General features: G+C 48.6%; 1 protein-coding gene across 1 annotated transcript in view; it reads right to left on the reverse strand.

The window, feature by feature from the left end:
* The window catches only part of NTN3 (netrin 3), a 121,146-nt gene that overhangs the window by 75,599 nt on the left and 29,379 nt on the right, over positions 1-16,168 (reverse strand). Inside the window, exon 2 of the mRNA XM_081888011.1 lies at positions 3,974-4,985. Within this exon, the coding sequence (XP_081744137.1) occupies positions 3,974-4,940 (967 nt within the window). The 5' untranslated portion in view covers positions 4,941-4,985. The remainder of the gene's footprint in view (positions 1-3,973; positions 4,986-16,168) is intronic.

Here is a 16,168-nt window from a genome sequence, read left to right on the forward strand (position 1 = left end):
AACACCTGTCTCAGTTGTCTAGGTGCTGCACAAGGAATAAGGAAATGCAAGCGTCTCTGTCTGCAGGTTTATGACTGACAAGGAAAAGAGGACAGAGATGGAAAAGGCAGGCAAGCAAATTCACCCTTGCACCAGTAGCAACCCTAAAATATAAATATAAGCCACAGAACATGAGTGCCAGATGTCAAGGCTCATGGTCCAAGGACTCCGCATAGAGTGCAAAGGGGGCAGTGTTGTGGCAAGCAGAAATCAAGCACACACAGAGAGCATTGCAACCAATGCAGCTCCTCTTGATGTCCACTCCAGAATGGGGAGGCTGTGACTCTCCATTCCTGATGAGGAACGGTTGGGGGAATTGGGTATGTTTAGCCTGGAAAAGAGGAGCCGGAGATAACAATCCTCAAATATCTAAAGGGCTGTCGCATGGAAGATGGAGCAAGCTTGTTTTCTTCTGCTCCAGAGTGTAGGACCCAAACCAATGGATTCAAGTTACACAGAGATTCCGACTAAACATCAAGAAGTAGTTTCTGATGGTAAGAGCTGTTCGACAGTGGAGCAGACTCCCCTGAGAGGTGTTGGACTCTCCTTCCTTGGAGGTTTTTAAGCAGAGGTTGGAGGGCCACCTCTTATATATGATCTAGTTGAGATTCCTGCATTGCAGGGATTCGGACTAGATCACATTTGGGGTCCCTTCCAACTCTACAATGATACAATTCTATGAATCTGCTTCCTTCCAACCAAGCAAGAAACTATGGTTGTTCTTGTTTTTTAGGAGTTGAAATTCATTTCACGCTATCCGTGATCTGCGAAGGTCTCTCCCTCCATATTTTTTTTATTGAATTTGTGATTCTGAACGTTACATGAGATAATAGTTGGAAGCATCCACCTCAGCCTTGAGAGTGAAAAGCAAGCATCAGTGACAACAAACAAACAAACTCCAACAATTAAGTATGGAATACACCAGTCAGAAATTAAATTATGATGGAATCTACCAAGCAGTGCGGTTGAGGGAAAAGAAAAGTTTTAGACATTCTCATTGCTATGGAAGATGGCGCTCCTCCAGAATGAAGGCTGGGTGATGGGGGAGCAGTTGTTCTAACAGTTCCAGGTAGGGTTGGAAAAGACTCCCTGTCTGAAAACCAGGAGAGCAACTGCCGGTCAGTGTAGTAGACAATACTGAGCTTGATGGACTGGTGGTCTGCCCCAGTATAAGGTAGCTTCCTACGTTCCCTACCCTTGACCCCATTGCACATATGTCAAGAAACTGAGGTAGAAACACCTAGAAGGGCAGAAGGTTCTAGACTTGGAATCACAGGTGAGGGGAAGGGCTGAGGAAGAGGATCCACCTTCCACACAGAATGTCCCAGGCTCAATCCTCAGCATCTACCATTAGGACTCAGAGAGACACCTGCCTGGAACCCTTGAGAACCACTGCCTGTCTGCCTAGATTCTTCAGTAGCCTGACTGCATGAGGCAGCTTCCCCTACAGTAGACTCAGCTTCCTGGCACTGCTCAGAGAGGCAGGCCACACACTTTTTTTTAAAGCATGGGGATCTACAACAAGCACCAGCACTGTGTCCTCCTGGGGCAGGAAGGCCCCAGCAGCCACCTGAGGGTGTTAGACGCTGGCGACAGCCCTGCAGCCACAACATCTTTGTAGTAGCCACATTTGCAGAGCCACACAGCTCTTTGTAGCACAAGTGTCTCTGCCCATACCACATTTGTAGAGCAATCCCCATCAGTTTGCCTCCCTTGGCTAATAAAAAGGGCTGGCTAATATATTCTGGAACCCAGAAGACAGCTCTCAGAATGTCCTGCAAGGTTATGTATGACACACGCTCCCTCGGCCTGTACAGTGTGTGGCACAGGGTAGCCTGGGCTAGCTGCAGAACAGTGTTGTGGAGTGGGGTGGGGTATGGGGACTTCCCAGGCGGGCCCTCTCCCTTTAATTGGTGCTAATTGCTGCGTCTGTTCCTGCTGGCCGGGGAGATGTCATGGTTGAAAGGCACAGAGGGGAACGCTGGAGGAGCTAATCCGGCTTTCAGTCGCTAAGCCCCCTTTCGGAGGCGTGTGATAGAGGGGCTCTTTCACAGAAGGCACAAAGCCTGCAGGAGGAAAGGGAGAAATAGGAGATGGAGCCGACAGGAAAAACTTTCACACGGCAGCTGCGCTAAGCCGCCTTTGTGCGGGTGGACTCGTCAGGGGTGTCTTAAAGGGACACTGCCTCCCTCCTCCCCAAAGCCCTACGCCTGCATTCCTTTTTCTCTCCTCTTGTTCGCCTTTTCAGTCCCATCTGCCAAAGGGTTGACCCCCATAGGGATGCTAAAGGGGGAAATCTTCCCCAAAGTGTTTCTTCAACTAGCTAGGAGGGGCATTCGAGGGAAGCACCAATGACTTTGAGAGACTTTGGGCCAGGTCTCTGCTGAAATTTATCACACTCCTCAGCCTTCCCTGCATTGAGGTTGAGTTTCCTGCAGTTTCCTGAGCTGCTTTCTGCTGAACTGCTTTATTCATCTGAGAGCTGACAGAGGTGCAGGCAATACTTAGTACAGTTTCATGAACCAGAGATTCCTGCTGTTGATTCTACAGTTCAGTCCTCCTTAGTACTTAGCAGTCTGGACAGAGGTTCAGTGACATCAGTTGGGCAACCTGTGGTCCAAGGGCCTGGTTTCCATGCAGATCCTGGTCTAATTTCATTCATGTGGCAAGGAAGGTAAATAGAGTGTCAGCACTGCCCTGTCACTTACCCACCTACCTATCTACTGCCTGCCCTGCTGCTCTCCAGCCCCCAGGCCACTGTATTGAACTTTGATTGCTGCAATTCGGCTGATGCTGCCATTTTGGTTTTTCTCCACAGTGAACCAGAGGCTTCAATTTGGTGCATTGTCGGATAAACAAAATGGCAGCCAGGTGCTAGGCTACTCTATAATGTTACAAAGAAAGAAAAGTGGTGGTGGTGGGGAGCCTGTTGCACCACTGAGCTACAAGAAAAGCCCTCACTGTGAGCCTTCAGGAAGGAAATAGCAGCAACCTCTTAAATCTGGAGCCAGCTGTAATACTTACAGGTCCCCTAACGGTTTAAAAATAATCTGCATTTCAATATCAATGAATGAAAACCAGTCCATGCCATTTCTGTGGCACCCATTACTGAGTTCATTTGGTTTCAACCTCCTTTGTACCTCTCCCCATGTCTATTTCCCAGGGCTGTTTAATTCACCATACACAGGGATGACAAGCATTCCTCCAGGCTCCTCTATTGGGTGCTTGGGACTCTCTATAGACCACAACCTCTCCCCAGACAACACATTTCACCATCCCTCCTACCCTTCTTCTTGGCTGGAATGTGCTCTAGAACGCTGACCATGCATCTAGCTTGTCTGGATGGAGAGGAGTGTGTTTACACCCGTCGTTTGGGTCACTTTTACATCTGGCCCTGCCCAGTACTGATACGCCGTCCCTGAAAAGTTCTCTAGGAAAGCATGGGGTCCTCAGGCTGAAAAAGAATCCTCCCTCTCAAGGTAGACAATTCTCACATGTACCTTCTGAAGTCCAGAGAGGGAAGACAGGGGTGTGTGCAGAAACTTACTTTTCTGTACTAAGGTAGAATGTACATCTATTACTCCGCCCACTTTTGCTTCTGGCCCCGCCCACTGCTGGCATCCAGACCGTGGGAGGTCTGGAACAGTTCCCCACCCCTGACTTAACAAAATAGGCTGAGGGCTCTTGCATACGATAGCTCATGTCACAAAGAGCCAGTTGTGCAACAAGTTGGGGTTTTTACGGGGGCCAGGGTAGGGGAGATCAGCAGTATTTGTTCCTATGTGATCTCCCTGACCCAGGTTATTAGTTTTTTTGTTTTTGCTTTGTTCTTCTTGACCAGAAGACTGGCTGCAACCATTCTAAACCAGATAGCAATGTACAGCACCAGGTCATAGGAGGTGACGAGATGCAGAAAGATAGGAAACTCTCTTACCTAGGCACTCGTTAGCCTCCCTGGCGGTGGCCCTCTGCCACGGACGGTCGTAATGGAACGGTTTGCAGCGGTCACACTCAGGGCCCTCCGTGTTGTGCTTGCAGTCACACACCAGCTTTCCTTCTTTGTCCTTCACGCAGCGTGAGGCATGCCCATTGCACTTGCAGCGCCCCCCGACCTGAAACTCGCCCACAGCATAGTAGTATGAAGAAGAGCTAGCCCCGCCATCCTCGTCCTCGTGGTCCCGGCCCCCTAGTTCCCGGAACAAATGGGGGCGGCTGAAAATGACCCGGATGTCCGTGGCCGTCACCCAATCCTGAAGGACGGGGCTGTTGTCAAAATCTTGGGCTGACGGACGCCCGTCCAGAGTGCTGAAGGCAATGAGCCCTCCTGTCAAGGGGTAGAGGTCGGTGTGCCCATCGGTGCACAGAGCCTCCTGCTCATTTTGTTTGGTGACGGTGGCTTTGTTGGGCTTGCCATAGATCTTCCGGCACTGTGAAGAGTAGTACTGATAAGGCACCCACGTTTTGCCATAATCCATGGACTTGAAAACAGCAGCTGACTCCGGACGGGGAGAGCAGAACTGCAGACTCACATAGATCACCTCAAACTTCTTGCCCAGGGAGAGAGTGAGGGTGATATTCTGGGGTGAATGGTGCAAGGTCTCTGAGCGCCAGCAGGTCATATTTGCAGCAGTGTTGAGGTCTGTGAGGTAGGATGCTGGGTGAGCTTTCCGGGGGTCTGAAGAGTCACAGTGGCGGGTCGCTGGCTTCCCGCATGTGCTGGATGCATGGACCTCCTTCCCAAAGGCGGCGTTGACAAACTCTGGGATGCAGCGGCGGGGTGCCCCCTTTTCGTCATAGCAAGGGTCAGGCGGGATCTGCTGGACCGCAAAGGGGTTCACAGCCTGAGACAAGTCTAGTCCGCAGGCAGTCAAGAGCAACCACAACATAGACAAGGGGTCCATCCTCCCAGTGAGAGATCTTCAAAAGTCACAGAAACCAGCTTCTCTCTAAATGAAAAGCAAATGTTGTGTTAAAATGGTTCCAGTTGTTCACTTGGGATGGGGGGTGGTGAGAGGACAGGAGCTCAGGCTGCAATATGTCTCTGGTCTAGAGGAGGGAAACACTAGAGAGGAAGTAAGCCAGGCAAGCTTGCAGACATTTTCAGCTAATGTCAAAGATTTGGAGGAGTAGCTGATGATCTTCTGCTGCTTAGGATAGGACAAGAAGCAATGGGTTCAGACTAGTGGAAGGTTGAACATTTTTTTTAAAAAAATGCTATGCACCTGCAAAGGCAATTCAGCAGCATCACAAAGAGCTCAGGGAGATTGTAGAACCCCCTTCTTTTGATGCCCCCCCCCGGATGCTGCAGAACAAAAAGGATATCCTTTTTGGAGTTTATCTGCATAAGCTAGGGGGAAAGAGTCTTTGCATTCCTGCTGTGAGCCACAGAGGGAATGGAAGAAATCCTACTTCTTTGTGAGGAGACAACTATTTGCATCTTGCTTATCTGTTTAACTGAGGCCAGGATTGTCTCATAGCCAGTTATCTATCAGAGCCAGTTAGGAGTGATTAGGGTGATGGGCTGAGGAGAACTGTGTTCAAGTATCCACTATGCCACAAAGTGCAATTGGGACAGTCACCTTCTCCCAGCCTGGCCTACCTCAAAGCGTTGCTGTGAGGACAACATGAGTTATAGGGGAAGGAATGAACCATGTACACTGCCCCAAGCTCCTTGGAAGAAGAGCAAAACAAATACTAATAGAAATAAATAAAATACTATAAACTAACTTTGCTTTTGCAAAAGATGTAGGCTGTGCACAGCCAAACAAGAATGTCTACATAGGCACAAGGTGAAGCTGGGTATAATGTGGATTGTGGGGATCAGATGCAGATCAGCTGGGTTGGCCTCAGCAGTTGGCACTATAGGGCCAAGACTCAAGACTTACATCTCCAAGTGTGGAAGCAGAGGCATGCCTTAAAATGAACAACTGCTACCATTATCCTCACTCTCTCATTCTGGATGATAGCACAGTTTGGGGAGGGAGGGAGGGAAGGAGGGAGGGAGACAGACAGACAGACAGACAGACAGACAGACAGACAGACAGACAGACTGTCTGTGATAAGTGATAAGGTGACCCAGCTCAAGGCATCCTTCCCCTCCTGCCGCAGTTGTGGGTGCTGCAAATCAGAGCACATTTGATCCTGTAAAAAGGACCCTGCAAGTAAGCTCCTCAGTTCCGAGGTCCAACTGCAAGGCAAAGTGGATGGTCCCCCAGTCAATTATAGCTGGAAATGTTGGGGTAATGGGGGCCAACAAGAATCATGAACAGGTGAGGGAAAGAATTGGTACAAAACAATAAGAACCCACATACAGGCATATAGATATGCATGGAATTCGTTGCGTACGACCCTTACAGAAGCCCCAAATGTGGTTCAAGTCTGTGCCTCTGACTGCAACCTCAAATAATTGGAAGAGGCATAGCTCGATAGCCTGGCTCTGTATAAGGGGGCTTCTTTATTCCTGCATTGTCAATGCTGGAGAGCTGCTGCCAGTCAGTGCAAACCGTGCTGAGCTTGAGTTCCAACCCCTTTCTTGCTATATGCATCTGGCTTGCTCCTTGCACAGGGCTCTAGTTAAGTGCCCCCCCTTCCCTCCCTCCCTCCCTGCACATTCCTCTCCTGGCTTTGCTTCTTTTTAACTCTCCCGCCCTCCTCAGTTCCTCCAGGTGCCCTCCTCCTTTCCAGAGGACAGTGTGTTCCTGCCACATGCCGGGTGAAAATTCAAAGGTTTAATTAGCTCCTAATGCCCCCAGTAGGGAAGCCAGCCAGCTTCCAAAACCCAGCATCCCACATCAAAGGCCGAGGAGGAAGGTGTGAGCCCAGCGGGGCTGATCCAACCCCACTGGGCAGCTATTCTCTGGAAGGAGCGATGCTTGTTCCCACCCACTGCAAAGCCAGGGCAAGAGTTTACTCTCTGAATGGGATGCTAATCAGGCAATTTCCCGCCCGCCTTCATCCTGCTTCGGGCTCCCTTTGAGCGGCTTGTCCCTTAGATTATGGAGCAATGACAGTTACTAATGGAGGAGGCTGGCTTGGGTGGGGAGATCCCAGGCTTCCTAGCAGCACTTAAGACGGCTTCTGGTACATTGTCTTCAACCTGAAGTTAGAGGCAGACTGTGGTTCGTGCCTTGGGCTCAAAAAATAAAGAAAAAGGAAGGAGTTGCAAAGCAAAATGTCTGCAGACCAGCCAATATCCTCCAAGTCTGATGGGTTTTTCAAAGACAATTATAGAAAATTCAGGGGGAATAAGGCTACTCAGTTGGCTTCTAGCTGCTGTATGTACTACTTCTAATATCACGAGAGGGAGAGTCCAGTTGGTCTCAGTGGCGTAGCGTGGGTTGTCAGCACCCGGGGCAAGGCAAGTAATTTGCGCCCCCTAACCCATGGATTTGCGCCCCCTAACCCGTGGATTTGCGCCCCCTAACCCTAACTCCCAGATGTTGCGCCCGGTGCGGCCGGCCCCCCCTGCACCCCCCACGCTACGCCACTGGTTGGTCTCGTGTCCTGCATGCAGGTTCCCGATAGACAACTGTGTGGCCACTGAGGGAATAAGACACTGGACTAGAAAGACTTTTGGCTTGATTCAGCAGGGCTCTTCTTATGTCCTGAGTAATGAGAGAGGGCTCTTGCGTTCCTTCCTTGCCTGTGTGCTTCCTGGAGGGATCCTGTGAGAACAGGATGCTAGACTAGATGGGCCTTTGGTCTGATCCAGCAGGACTCTTCTCCTATATGGAGGAGGAGTATTGCATCCACATGTTGCGCAGCCTGGGAGTCATTTTGGACTCGCAGCTGTCCGTGGAGGCACAGGTCAATTCTGTGTCCAGGGCAGCTGTTTACCAGCTCCATCTAGTATGCAGGCTGAGACATAATAATAATAATAATAATAATAATAATAATAATTTATTATTTATACCCCGCCCATCTGGCTTCCCCAGCCACTCTGGGCGGCTTCCAAAAGAATATTTAAATACTGTGATACATCAAACATTAAAAGCTTCCCTAAACAGGGCTGCCTTCAGATGTCTTCTAAAAGTCTGGTAGTTGTTGTTTTCTTTGACATCTGGTGGGAGGGCGTTCCACAGGGCGGGTGCCACTACCGAGAAGGCCCTCTGCCTGGTTCCCTGTAACTTGGCTTCTCGCAGTGAGGGAACTGCCAGAAGGCCCTTGGCGCTGGACCTCAGTGTCCGGGTAGAACGATGGGGGTGGAGACGCTCCTTCAGGTATACTGGACCAAGGCCGTTTAGGGCTTTAAAGGTCAGCACCAACACTTTGAATTGTGCTCGGAAACGTACTGGGAGCCAATGTAGGTCTTTCAAGACCGGTGTTATATGGTCTCGGCGGCCGCTCCCCATCACCAGTCTGGCTGCTGCGTTCTGGATTAGTTGTAGTTTCCAGGTCACCTTCAAAGGTAGCCCCACGTAGAGCGCATTGCAGTAGTCCAAGCGGGAGATAACCAGAGCATGCACCACTCTGGCGAGGCAGTCTGCAGGCAGATAGGGTCTGCCCATGGACTGTCTCACCAGAGTGGTTCATGCTCTGGTTATCTCTAGTATATCTGAAGGAGCGTCTCCACCCCCATCGTTCTACCCAGACACTGAGGTCCAGCGCTGAGGGCCTTCTGGCAGTTCCCTCACTGCGAGAAGCCAAGTTACAGTTACCATAGTGCTTTAAATGTATGGTGTGAATGTGGCCATAGTGCTTTAAATGTATGGTGTGAATGTGGCCCTAGTTAGATACAACTCGTTTTCACTTTGGGACACTGTGGGTGATTAAAAATCACAGCTTGTAGCCACCAGGCAGGCACCCACCACAGGGACCCTGATGGCAGGTGTTGGCTATCCTGTGGACCCTTCTGAGTTGCTGGCAGGTACCTGAGAGTGTGCGAGGTGCTGGTGCCAGGTCTGGGCCAGCCACTCTGTCTAGCCTAACCTACCTTGCACATTTGTTGTAAGGGGAAAATATTGGATTTCCACAGTCTACGCCCTGAGCTGAGACAGTAATCTGATAGATAAATAAAGAAAAATGAATTGCACAACCTGACGCAACCTGAGGCATACTGCCTGCCTGGATTAGGAAGGAAGGAAGGCGGACAGCCAGTTGAAAAAAAAATTGTCTGCATTTTTTTTTCATTTGCAAAAGAGAATTGCTGTTGCAATTTGGGTACAGGTTTGCTCTCTTCTCCATGCCAAAACCACTAATGGCCTTGGAAACTCCTCCCTTACTAGACCAAGATATGGCAGGCATTTGGGCTGGCTGCTTTGGATCACACCTGATCATAACAACTGAGAGTGTGGTTGTGGGTGGAGAACAAGGACCCAGGAAGTGACTAGGTTGTCCTATCAACCACTGTTCAGTTTGCTTCATTCATCAGGAACAAAAGAAGATGCGTAAGACTGAGTCAGATTCTTGGTCTATCTAGTTGTTTTGTCTATCTAGGTGTTTCCGGGACACCCCGAAACCACCAAAATTGTTGTGTTTTTCAGTTGAATTGCTTACGATCCAGGACAAAGCACCACCTTTCGGAAATCACCCCTGGACATCAATTCTGCCTTTGAAATCCTGGTAATGTCCGGGAAAATCTGAACATATGCCAGCCCTATGCTGACTGGCAGCAGGTGCCCAGGATTTTTGGCAGGAGACATGCTTCCAGTCCTACCTAGAGATGCTGGGTATTGAACCTTGGACCTTCTGCATGCAAGGCAGATGCTCTACCACTAAGTTACAGCCTTTCCCCAAATGCAGTCTGTAACTAAATCTTTCAATGAAGAGCTCTTGGATTCCGGAATCCAAGTGCTCCATTTGATTGCAATCCAGTTCTGTGTGTCCTGTACATCAATCAGTGAGTGTTCTGTTTAGAGGTTTTTGCCTCCCTTAGAGTCACCCTCCGCCTAAAGTTCTGCTGCCCTTCTGCAAACCTAATCAGGCTAATCAATCCCTCTTGGAAGGTGCCATTTTGGCTACAGAAGCACCAACACTTGGAAAATCTCACCTGATCTTGGTATATATGTTCAGAACATGCATTCATTTTTTGCTTCATGTGAAAAATTTGTATCCCACCCACTTTCCAAGAAATTAAAGGGGATGTATCCAACCCTATTCAGAGTTGACCCACTGAGAGCTACAATTCCCAGAGTTCCCTGGGAAGAGGGATTGATTGTTAAACTACTTTGAGAACTGCAGCTTTCTGGAGGGAATAGGGGTCTCCTAAGAACTCTCAGTGGGACTCGGGTGGCGCTGTGGGTTAAACCACAGAGCCTAGGACTTGCCGATCAGAAGGTCGGCGGTTCGAATCCCTGTGACAGGGTGAGCTCCCATTGCTCGGTCCCTGCTCCTGCCAACCTAGCAGTTTGAAAGCACTTCAAAGGGCAAGTAGATAAAAAGGTACCGCTCCGGGGGAAGGTAAACGCCGTTTCCATGCACTGCTCTGGTTTGCCATGCTGGCCATATGATTCGGAAGCTGTACGCCAGCTCCCTCGGCCAATAAAGTGAGATGAGCACAGCAACCCCAGAGTCAGCCACAACTGGACCTAATGGTCAGGGGTCCCTTTAGCTTTAAGAACTCTCAGCACCCTTAACAAACTACAGTTCCCAGGATTCTTTGGGGGAAGCTATGGCTGTTTAAAGTGGTATGACTGTGCTTCAAATGTATAGTGCATGTGGGGCCAAAATTGAACTAGATGGACCAATGATCTGTCGGTATAAGGCAGCTTCTTGAATTCCCATCGAGTCACATATCTCTCTCACACAGAGAAAGACACATTAGTCTGGCAACCTATTCAGCAAATCTCTGTGCAGTTGGTGCAGAATGTCATAACACATAAGGAAATCAGCCACAGCTTTGCTGGCTGAAATAACAACCAGCAACGGGTCTACAACTGTCGCTCCAGTACCAAAGCGGGTGGGGAGGGAGAATGGGGGAAGCTACATCCAGCCCTCCTATTTTATAGTTTGGGTCTAGGCAAAATGTCTCTCACTGGCGCCCGGGATGATGTGCATTCTTAGCCAAAGGATGCCCTAAACTCTGGATGCGCCAGATTGCTTTGAGCGGTGCTGAATCAATTCCAACAATTTGAAGGGGGAAAATAGATACACTTGTTTTATATTAAAGGAACAAGGGGTCCTTAGTAGAGAAGTGAGCCAGCCAAGTAAGCAAGCCACTGAGCTGGGTTCTGTGCCCAGCTCCGCCAGAAAAGTATTTTTGAAATATTAATTTCAAAATATACATTTCCCCCTTTTAAGCCAAGAAAGTGTGAGGGATTTCTTTCCATTTAGCTGTCACAAATGTGTGCATTCTTATGGCCATGCAATCTCTCTCACTCCCCAAAGATGAATGATGCAGAGCTTAAAAAGTCAATACTGGCTAACAAAGTGAGATGACGTCCAACTCCCCCCGCATGGGCTAGTAGTTCAATAGGTATGGAAGGAGGCAGAGTCCCATTCAGGCACCCTTTATATTGTGCATTCATGATGAGTTGCGCTCATTATGGTATCGTGGCAGTTATACTGCGATTCCACTTTCAATACTGTGGTATTCCTCTCACAGAGCTACAGTTCCCAGAATTCCCTGGGTAAAGGGACTGGATGTGAAAGCACCCTGGGAACTGTTGCTGTGTGAGGAGAATAGGGGTCTCCTAACTACTACCAGGCCTCATGAAGACGTCCAAGTGGGTCATGATTTGCAGGCACAGGTCCAAGCATTTCCCCCCCTTTTGTCCCACCAGGAAAACCTACTGTTTACTGCTGAATCAGAACAAACGTCAATCAGCTTTTCCATGATGCTTTGGAGGAAGCCATGAAAATGGTATGGTAATGTTCTGTGGTGCAGGTATGCAGTGGCGTAGCGTGGGTTGTCAGCTCCCGGGGCAAGGCAAGTAATTTGTTCCCCCTAACCCGTGGATTTGCGCCCCCTAACCCGTGGATTTGCGCCCCCTAACCCTAACCCCCAGATGTTGCGCCTGGTGCGGCCGGCCCCCCCTGCACCCCCCACGCTACGCCACTGCAGGTATGGTCCTTTAATTGCTTTGGTCTCACAGCAATGTGAAGCAGGAAAGAAAGAAAGAAAGAAAGAAAGAAAGAAAGAAAGAAAGAAAGAAAGAAAGAAAGAAAGAAAGAAAGAGAGAGAAAGACTGAGCACCAGCCCAACTGAATTAAAGCACCAAGCGGACACTGAACTATAAATTCCCCAGTGCTAGATGTAGAACCATGTAGTCAGACCCCTGGGAGCAGAAGCAGCAAAACAAAACTAATCTGCAAGTGACTTTGTGGGTTTTTGTTTCCAAAGGCTTTCCAGGAAACAACGACTGAGGTAGTTCTACACATTCCAGTGAGAAAGTTAGTGTGTGTGTGCGATCGGGGCTGTGTACACACTCCTGTTGACCCTGCATTTAATGCGCCCCCACCACTCATTTGTAGGACTAACTATCCACATCTATCCTACAGTTCTTTGAGAAACATTGGAGAAGAGCAGATAGTTTGTCAAGCTCTGCATTACTATACTGCAGCGGCGGCTAGATTATTTGTAAAGAGATTTTGATCGTGTTTGCCCAGGTCCAGTAACAGAGCTTCAACCTGCTATATAGTATTATTTCACCACTGGTGTTTTTAGTTACCAGGCAGCAAATGGCGTCTGCGCTTGGGTCTCAGAGAGAGCAGCAAGTGAATGGCAGAGCATGATGTTCTTGTCTTTCCTCCTCCTTCAAAACTGCTCCAAGGTGGGTGTGATGCTGTCTCTGTGCTTTCCGCTCCATGTTCCCTGGGAACTGTCCAGCAAAAGAGCACAGGAGAGCAGTGCTGAATCCTAACCCCAGGACACTGTGGAAGGGTCTTCCAGCTGATCCTCCTATCCCACCAAGGTGGACAGGAGCAGCTTAGACCTCCTATGGCAGAGGTTTCACGGGAACCACAGCTGACAAAAGCTTAAAGTGTGCACTGAAACTGTTACAGGGCCCCTCCAGACATCCTTTTTATTTTGCATTCATGCTGATTTGTGCTCAGGATAGTATTGGGGCAGTTATACGTAGTCCTGCTTTTAATACTGTTAGCTCCCGCAAAACTTTCCAGGCAAAGCTACTGCTTAGTTTCCAATCAGTGCATGTCCCAAAACTCCCTGCTGAAATCCTGCAACTTGTTATACAGTGGTACCTCGGGTTACAGATGCTTCAGGTCACAGACCCTTCAGGTTACAGACTGCACTAACCCAGAAATAGTACCTCGGGTTAAGAACTTTGCTTCAGGATGAGAATAGAAATTGTGCGGCAGCGGGAGGCCCCATTAGCTAAAGTGGTACCTCAGGTTAAGAACAGTTTCAGGTTAAGAATGGACCTCCGGAACAAATTAAGTTCTTAACCCGAGGTACCACTGTACTGCAAATGCTCCCCAGACATTTCTGCCCTGCATACAGTATGTTATGCTATAGCACCAGAGCGTCCCTCCTGATAGCAATGATGCTGTAACATTGGAGAAGCATCACAGAACAACTAACAAAGTAGAATCATGTCTAGCCAGTTCAGTCAAAATCCACCAGTAATGCATTATTATTGCAACAAGGACAAATTGTAGAATACTGCACACAAACCCTAAACTATGGTTATTCATGGACCTTAAGGTCCTCTGCGGGGCATACCAGGAGAGGCGGTCCTGTAGATACGAGGGTCATAAACCACAAAGGGCTTTAAAGGGTCAAAACCAGCACCTTGAACCTGACCCTATACTCCACCGGGAGCCAGTGCAACTGATAAATACCAGTTGCTGGAAACCATGGGAAAGCAGAGAGGGCTCTTGTGCTCAGGTCCTGCCTACAGTTCTGCTGCAAGCATCTGGTTGGCCACTGTGAGAACAGGATGCTGGACTAGATGAGTCACGGGCCTGATCCAGCAGGCCTCCTCTTATGTTCTCTACCTCTATTATATGAGGAGAGGCGCTCAGTTTATAAGTGAGAAAAGGGCCGGCATTTGTCTAGGTGTATTAATGTCAGAATCTGCAGCAGAGGTTCTGGCCTTTATCCTTGGGGCAGCTGAGTGACCCTCAAGGAGCCCAGTGCTTCTTCCTTCCTTCTCTCTCCTGTTGTATCTCTCTTTCTCTTTTAGTTGAGTCATGTTATGTCAATATTTTCTCTGTTAACAAAGAAGTGGCTTTTAAAAAAAAAATTTAAAAAATCCCTCTGTAGCGGGATGATGAATCAGCAACAGACTTCGAGCCCTTGGGGCCCAAAAATTCCTGCTGTTTTGATTCCCTGCTTCTGTTTTTATTACCCAGGTCTTGGCCAATGAGCCAACAGATGGGGACCAAAATATCAGGGCTGCCAATGCTCTACATAAGCACAAATCATTGCTGGGCATATCTTCCTGGGGTGGAGCTTTTGAACGGGGGTCAGATATGCATCCAAGGGCCTAAGTAAACATCGATGTGAAATAAAATCCCTGTGGCATTTTTTATTTTTATTTTTTTGGCGGTGGTATTCTAAGAGGAAAGCTGCTTTGGGAGGGAGGGATTTGGAAAGAGAAGCAATGCTGTAGGTATTTAACTCTTTCCTCCTGCCACTTCTCCATTCCATTCTGCCTTCCCCCAGTCAAACACCCCAGCTAAGGTACTAAACACATTTACTCTCGTGGGTACATGGCTAGATCCCTGCAGGGGCAAAGGGTGGTGAGTTAGAACAGATAAATGCCACCTGGAGAAAGGTTTCAACACACCTAAGATCATAAGAACATATGAAGAGCCACTGGATTAGGTCAAAGGCCCATCTAGTCCAGCATCCTGTTTTCACAGTGGCCAACCAGATGTCTATGGGAAACATGAAAGCAGGATGAGAGCACAAGAGTCCTCTCCTCTCCTGTGGTTTCCAGGAACTGGTACTCAGAAGCCTCCAACTGTGAAGAAACAGCATAGCCATTGTGACTAGTTCATAGCCTTATCCTTCAGAAATTAGTCCAACCTTCTTTTAAAGCCATACAGAATTGGTGGGATAGATCAGTCAGTAGAGTAGGAGACTCTTAATCTCAGGGCCATGGATTTGAGCCCCAGGTTGGGCAAAGTTTCCTGCACTGCAGAGGGTTGGAATAGATAACCCTCATGCAGTGTTTGAAATTAGCCAGGGGCCAGGCACATTTTGCTATCGGCCACTTGTGACCAAGTGAAGATGCCTAGGCTCCAGGATGGAGCCTGACATCTCCACCATCTGGAGGTGCATGCCTGGGGGTCATGGGATCTGCACCATGGGATCACCACTAATTCCACATCCTGTAGGAAAATGTCAATACGTATGTGGACTGTCCCTGGATAAAGTGTCTTTTCTTCTTTTAGGTTCTCAAAGTTCTTGGCCTAGCTCAAGGTTGTCGTCTGAACTAGCCAGATGTTTAACTGATAATCATTCACAGTCAGTCCATCATTCAAAAAATAAAACTATGATTCCATGAGGGTACATGCCATCACTGCCTCCTTTGGGAATAAATTTCATTTCCACTGTGTTAAGAAATCTTTTCTTTTATCTGTCCTGAATCTTCAACTCATGTCCACAAGTTCTAGTGTTATGGGGGGGGGGGGACTTTACTCTCTCCATGCCATGCATTGTTTTATAGACTTCTGTAACATCACCTCTTAGGGACGCGGGTGGCGCTGTGGGTTAAACCACAGAGCCTGGGACTTGCTGATCAGAAGGTCAGGGGTTCGAATCCCCGCGATGGGGAGAGCTCCCGTTGCTCGGTCCCTGCTCCTGCCAACCTAGCAATTCGAAAGCACGTCAAAGTACAAGTAGATAAATAGGTACCGCTCCGGCGGGAAGGTAAACAGCATTTCCGTGCGCTGCTCTGGTTCGCCAGAAGCGGCTTAGTCATGCTGGCCACATAACCCGGAAGCTGTACGCCAGCTCCCTTGGCCAATAAAGCGAGATGAGCGCCGCAACCCCAGAGTCGGTCACAACTGGACCTAATGGTCAGGGTTCCCTTTACCTTTGCCTAACATCACCTTTTACTCTTTTTTTTAAAAAAATTAAAATGTCCCAAATATTGTGCACACACACACACACACACACACACACCAGTAAGGTACATCACCACAGGGATGAGTCTGTAGTAATTGTGATCCTGGGTAATTAACAAAAAACCAAAAAACAATACTTGAAGCAGACTGGGTA

The sequence above is a fragment of the Podarcis melisellensis genome, assembly GCF_964234715.1.
Source record: "Podarcis melisellensis genome assembly, chromosome: 14".
In the NCBI taxonomy this organism is placed as follows: domain Eukaryota; kingdom Metazoa; phylum Chordata; class Lepidosauria; order Squamata; family Lacertidae; genus Podarcis; species Podarcis melisellensis.